This window comes from Lolium rigidum, chromosome 7, assembly GCF_022539505.1.
Source record: "Lolium rigidum isolate FL_2022 chromosome 7, APGP_CSIRO_Lrig_0.1, whole genome shotgun sequence".
In the NCBI taxonomy this organism is placed as follows: Eukaryota; Viridiplantae; Streptophyta; class Magnoliopsida; order Poales; family Poaceae; genus Lolium; species Lolium rigidum.
Window position 1 is genome coordinate 60,594,537 of NC_061514.1, and position 6,890 is coordinate 60,601,426.

Here is a 6,890-nt window from a genome sequence, read left to right on the forward strand (position 1 = left end):
GTGGAAGCACAACACCCTTACAAGCGCCACGATGGCTCACTGTAATCTCCTCGCCCTCTTGCATAATGCAAGATGCCACAATCCACTAGGGTGCTCCTGAGGGTAGTCACCGAACCCGTACAAGCTTGGGGAAATCTCCATAACTTAATTGGAGGCTCACAAGAAATCCAAACGAGCTTTACACCACAATGATTGAGCTCCATGACACCACCAAGCCGTCCAGGGTTCCAAGGACCCAAGAGGAACAAGCTTCGGGTAAAAGCACCCGATAGTAAATAGCTCACAAGCTTTCACCAACCGATTCTCCAGGGAAATTCAAAACGATGCACCAAATTGATGCAATGTAAATAATACACTAGGTGCTCAAGTCCTTTACTCCCGAATTTCACAAATGCTACAAAATCTATGGGGTAATAAGAGAGGAAGAACAAAGAACAAAAACACCAAATTTCTCCAAGATCTAATGGGTTCTCCTAACAATGAGAAGGATTTGATTAGTGGAGATGTAGACCTTGATCTCCTCTCTATTTTCTCTCAAGTGGGTGCAAGAATCATGGAAGGATTAGGGAGAAGGGAAGCTCAAGAGGTTCAAGAATGTAGGAAAAAACATGCTCAAGAACTTGGGAACTTTGGGGAAGAAGACCCCTTAAATAGCATCCCATGGAATCTAACCGTTGTGCAGGAAAACGAGTTTGGCTGGAATGGCTGACCTAGCCTAGCCACTGCGGCTATCTAGTCTAGCCAAAACTAGAGCCTATACCGTGACCTACAGCTGTTGGCCAGAATGGGGTCAGAGTGGCTGGCCCGATCGGGCCAGTCTAGCCAAACAAACACCAAGAACAAAAAAAAAATCTCCATTTTCTCATATGAACTACGATTCCGATGAACTTGGGCTCGTTTCCAAGCTAGAAACAAGCTTTACAAGACCATGCAGAGAAACATCATAGTTCAATAAAGGAGAATACAAGTAATGATGCAAAGTTTGACCTCTCTATAAACAAAAAACTGGAAAAATCTCCAAAACCAAAAACGCAATATCTTGAGTATGCATACTTCGATTAATATATATGAACCCAATTTTGTTGGAAAGATAACCAAATGTAGTATCTAGAAAAATTTATAAGTAGGTAGAGGTGTGGGACCTCTCTCAACGAAGAACCGATGAAAACTCCAAAATCGAAAACACAACAAGTTTTTCATACATAATCCGATTTTGATGAACTAGAGTTTGCCATGAAAGTGACCACAAGCCCTAACTCCTCACATTCGTAAGATCCAAATAAGATGCAAAATATGCAAAGATTTGAGCTCTCTCCAAACAATACGATGAAATTACTGACTCAAGAGCCCTTCTTGATAGTACTCCTACCGCTCCTAAAACACGATGTCTCAGAAAACAACGAGAGACCAATAAAAGAGAAAAGCTATCAAGAACAAACCTTAACCTTATGCATTTGACTTGAACTAGATGATGACGTTCTTTACCGCTTCAAGATGGAACATCTTTGTTGATTGTGCTTGACTGGTGAAGACTTCTGAAATGCTCCACTATGAGAGAGCCTCTTCAAAGGCACATCTTCACAAGTCCATTATCCCCAAAGATATGGCAAGCTCCAATTTTATGATATCTTCTAGATGCTCATCTTGAACTTGCACTTTGACTTGTTAAACCTTCACTCATTTCTTCTTTCAACCTTGTCGCCAATATATGGCTCAAGCATTTGCCTCTAGAAATATCTTACAAATATAACTCGATGCAACCATTAGTCCATAGCGAATGTCATAATGAGCAAAACCACACGTGGGGGTTCCATGCACTTTCACCACTCACTTGTTTCCACTATGTTTTCATCCCTAACATCATAGGCCCCTTAACTGTTTCAAGGGTGTCACATAGGTCCTAGAACTTTGAAAATCGTCGTCCAGGCCCGGAAGTGTACATTTATGTCGTAGAGTTGCGGAAGCATCAGTCATGCAGGTCCTCTAGACTATATATGTCGCCTCACCTTTTTTCCACTTTCGGGACATGGATGATGATTTTGGAAGTTCCAGGACCTAGGCAACACTCTCGAATAGTTTAGGGACCTATGACCACTTCCATTCGAAAATATTTTTTAAGGATAAACATGGAAAAATTAGAAAAACTAGGCTAAAGAGAGTTAGGCAAAATCCAAAAAAAATTAGAAAAGAGCGGGAATATTCCAAATAATGTTGCAAATGTGAGAAAATAGAAATTGCAAAACAAAGAATGTAGACAAAAATGAAAAGTTTGAATTTATCAAAATTACTTTCTGCAAACTATTTATGAATGTTAAGCATTTAAAATTCCTAGTATATAAAGATACTTCTTGTATTGAATTTTTTCAGATTAAATTATTATTTATTGTGCCGCGTCGGAAACCAGTGGTATGAATGAGCTGTCATTTTAAGTTGTGAAATGGGGCAGATCTTGATAGTTTTTAGACTTGAAAGATAGAAAATACTTCCTCCGTCCAAAGATAATTGTCTTAACTTTTTGCAGATGATGATGTATCTACAACAAAAATACATATAAATACATGTATATCTAGATAAAATTGAGACATTTATTTTTGGACGGATGTAGTATTAGATATGAAACTAAACTTATACACTCGCAACAATAGAGGGACCAAAAACAGACAATTTTTTGTTTAAAAAATTAAAACTAGCCATATTGAATTGCATGTGCGAACAGTTAATCCAAAAGTCTAGCACAAACACACACAAGCTTAATGTTTTGGAAACATGGATCATGGATGAAAATATCGCTTGGCTGCTTCACATTGTTTATTTTGCAAACGCAAGCGTAAATTAGCTGGCCTGAAGCTGTCCATTAGTGCACCGCCACTTAGCGAAATCTGCGAGTCCTAACGAACTTGCACCAAATTTGCGTTTAACAAATATACTTGTATACCATCACCAGTGATACTAGTAGTTAACATCCACTTGCCACACTGACGTGCCACATGGGCCCAGTATCCAACCATGTTGTTCTTGTCATTGCGCGACGACTTTATGCTAATAATCCCACATGCTTCGATGAGATTAGGCGTGTCGTCGAACGAACGCGTCCCGATCGGTTTGACCGCCCCACATTTCGTACTATTTTGAACAAATGCTGCAATCAGCACGTACAGCAGCTCCCGACCATCAATTCATCATGAAGAAGATGCTAAATCCGCTGACGAAATCGATATGAAATTAATTCGCCCTAATCAGAACTGTCACCGACGAATGGAGTTAAAACTTATAATACTGTGATTGATTTGGGATTGTTCACCGGTGAGTTACAGGTGGTGGTAAGTACCAAGGTTTTGTACTTGCATCCGCAGCTCAATTATTTTTCCCAACAGTTTTTGACCTTTCACCCTCAGTTTCCTCTGAATGGAAGCAACATTTTGCTGCTGACAATGCACATCGAGAGGGCAGAGGTTCACTTTGCCTATTGCGCCGGGAGTTGTCTATCTCAAGAAGGCACCTCTCATAACTTTTTTTAAGCTCAGCACATCGAATTTTGGCAGTGGATCAGGTAACTTGTTTTTGCATCTATGTCTCAGTTATCCAGGCTAAGGTGGTTGGATGACGCAAAATAGTTTACCGATTTAACGAAAGGGTACCATGGAATATTTTTACAGCAACCTAGACTTGCACGGCTCTTTTCAAACATTGTTCTTCTTACAGTGCCACTTGCAAGCAAGTGAGAACTGATCCTAACAAAGACTTGACCAATCAAATAATCGTCAATGGGCTTGGCCACATGTATATCCAAGAGAATAACAGAGCAACAAGTAACTCAGTTTAACACAACATGGCATTAATAGTCACTATCACCGTGTGTACATCAAAGTCACAAGTCAAAACATAAAAAAAAGGATGATGTGTATGTGCTACTCAAAAGGTTTCCATGTGGCACTGCCGACACTGAATTTAGATCACTCGATCCTCTGATGGTAGACATTAAGGACATAGCTGTTCAGGAGGTCACCAAACGTCTTGGTCGAGAATGTTTGCACCACACGGTCCCGTGCTTGTTTACCCATCCGAAGAGCAAGATCATGATCGTTTACAAACTTCAGCATGGCTTTAGAAAATTCAGTGGGCGAGGGATCACAGAGAAACCCTGTCGCTTCGTTCACTACTGTTTCCACTGGACCACCACTGTTGCATGCAATTACAGGCTTATATGCTGCCATAGCTTCAAGAGGAACAATGCCGAAATGTTCGTCCTAGATGTAATAGAGTCAGACAAAGGCTGAATTAGAATAATCTGCCTGGATGGATGAAGTCATGTGCAAATGGTAGACATTTACCGTTGGAGTGTATAGCACACAAAGGCAGGTGGAGAGAAGCTCGTTTCTTTCAGATGAAGAACAAGATGTCACGAATTTAACATGTTCAGACACACCTTCAGTCACTGCCACTCTTTTCAGCTCCTCAAGGTAGTCAACGTTTTCTTTGAGACGCTCATCATACCCACCTTAAGCAAGAGAAATGTAAAAGACAGTGTTCAGCAGTTAATAATTCCATACTGTGTAATAACCCAAGATGTAGTAAGACTGAACTGTGAATAAATGGTACTACCAAATAATAAAACATAAACAGACATCACCTGCCACTGTTAAGCTTGCTTCCTGCAGAGAATCACCAGATAGTTTAGAACCAACTGACCGGAGCAAAGCAAACGCTGAAATGGCTAGACCAAGATTCTTTTTCCTCTCAAACCGGTTAATAGATAGGAAATTCAACCTGACAGAAAGATGATAGTTCAGTTTAGCTACACCTGAACAAGGACAAAAGGAGGGAGAAATAACTGTAGTATACTAAAATCTGAATAAATGAAACCTAAGTGAGTCACAAAGAGATATACAAGCATGAAGTTACTTATAATCATGAGGTTCATGAAACTGCTCAATGGAGACCGCTGGATATAGAACACCAGGCTGAATTCCTTTGGCATGAAGACCACGAAAAGTCCTAGCGAAAGTTGCCGCAGTGAACTTACTGTTGACTAGAATCAAATCTGCCATACCTAATGTATGCAAAAAATAATAACCGCTACAATTAGGATGCCCGGTAGATGTCTCGACATATAGTTGAACAAAAGCAAAGCAAGACAAGTATTAGGTATGTTTGTAGTGCCTAAACAGTACCAGTCGTGGCTTCTTCAATCATGTCAATTGGCTTGCGATATAACCTCCGAAGAACGGTAGTATGTTGCGCAAGCAACAGATCAGGGAAATGACAATAAAAAATTATCTGAAAAATGCAACGAAAAATCTCTCAGCACATATAGCTGCAATTAGAGCATACTAAGCACTTCACATAAACGATCAATACCTTCGAAGATTTCTTTAGTTTAAGTAGCGGAATCACAACAGAAACCTGGTCTACCAATATGACGTCAAAGGAGGGCCACCAAAGTAGCACACATAGCGCAACAAAAATGCAGCGGAGATAAGCACACACGGCATGAAAGCGGTAAAACACATGGCGAGGCAGAAAATCCCCATATACAGTAACTGGGAATGGACCTGAAAACAGGCAGAAAGTCCAGTGAAACTTGTATTCACATAACACAAGAACTGTTTCTCATACAGCCCAACGGTATACAGGTAAGATATTACAGAAAACTATTTTTGGGACACTTTGCAGGAATTAAATCAGCAATTCAGCACGCAACTATTGTCGAACATTTACTCCGAATCATGTCCATGATGTAACTCACATATGGATAAATTTAAGAATCAGGTGTATCGGGTCTTCAGCAACATATACAACAGATACAGTTTAGAGATTTACCGGAGACTGTTTCCTCAAAGCACCGGTTTCTGTCATGGTGTGAAGTGAAAACGTGAACATCGTGTCCATGGGCAGCAAGCTGGCATGCCGCATCAACTATCAATCTCTCAGCACCACCTACATCAAAAGTGCAATTTAGCATTTGGATCATATACATGTTATATGTTATACCACGCATGATGCAATGCTGCTGCTACATGCTTCTAGGAAGGTTTCTGTAACTGCTAGCATCATATTGCTGAAGTGCATGCCCACATTGAAGTAGTGCAATTGCTTCTAGAATAAGCTAAAAATATGAGATCACTCAAAACACCCATTGGTGCATGAAAAGAAATACGAAAATCCTCGGTTCCCTATACTCTGACTACACCTGAATTGCCACAAACCTATTCGAATCTGGCGCAAAATTGGGGAACTTCTAGACATGCTGATATGCAAGTTAGGAGTCCTCCTTAACCTATCAACGCCAACGGATCAGAGACTCGAGCTTTTGACAGGGAAATTCTGCGAAGCCAGTGGATCTACTCGTCTCTCCCAACTTCACGAGATCCTACCGCGCGTTAGGACTCGGACGAACTGCATCTAGCGCTCAGCAGATCGATCGAATACAGGGAGAGGGGGAGGGCGAGAACTCCGTACCTATTCCGAGGTCGGGGTGGATGACGGCGATCTTAAGCTTCTTCGTCTTCGTCCCCGACGACTCGCCGGCCGCTCCTACAGCCGCCGCCATCTCTCCGGAGGTTCTTTGCTTGCGCAACAGTTGGTGGGACCCGGAGAGTGTCGTTGAGTGGGTTCTTGGATTGTGGGCCTTCGGATGGACTGAACGACCCACGCGTCCGCTTTTCGGACTTCTTGGATACGGGCTCTCCCGGCCCATTGCTTGCTCCTCTCAAAAAGTCTGCAGTGCCTTCTTCTAGAAAAAAGCCTGCATTGTCTAAAAAAAAAGCCTTGTTGTGTATATTTCAGCTTCTTCATTTACTCAAACTTTTTATATTCTTCAGTGTTTCGCCCAAAACCATGGTGAATCGCCTACATATATATAAAATATTATACTATGGACCAGATAGTTG

General features: G+C 41.2%; 1 protein-coding gene across 1 annotated transcript; it reads right to left on the reverse strand.

The window, feature by feature from the left end:
• Window positions 1-3,814: 3,814 nt before the first annotated feature.
• LOC124674393 (alpha-1,3/1,6-mannosyltransferase ALG2-like) lies at window positions 3,815-6,564 on the reverse strand. The gene is made up of 8 exons (XM_047210438.1): window positions 6,460-6,564; window positions 5,821-5,937; window positions 5,359-5,552; window positions 5,172-5,277; window positions 4,903-5,050; window positions 4,631-4,767; window positions 4,332-4,498; window positions 3,815-4,247 (listed from the first exon to the last, which is right to left on the reverse strand). Exons 1-8 carry the CDS (start codon window positions 6,548-6,550, stop codon window positions 3,954-3,956), a joined length of 1,254 nt encoding a protein of 417 aa, XP_047066394.1. The 5' UTR covers window positions 6,551-6,564; the 3' UTR covers window positions 3,815-3,953.
• Between the last annotated feature and the right edge of the window lie 326 nt (window positions 6,565-6,890).

Coding starts and splice junctions, on each gene's coding strand:
- LOC124674393 (XM_047210438.1), bottom strand. CDS start 6,550: ATGGCGGCGGCTGTAGGAGCGGCCGGCGAGTCGTCGGGGACGAAGACG. Junction 5,553..5,820: donor CTTTGAGGAAACAGTCTCCG/GTAAATCTCTAA, acceptor GCCTGTTTTCAG/GTCCATTCCCAGTTACTGTA. Junction 5,051..5,171: donor GATTGAAGAAGCCACGACTG/GTACTGTTTAGG, acceptor TGCATACATTAG/GTATGGCAGATTTGATTCTA.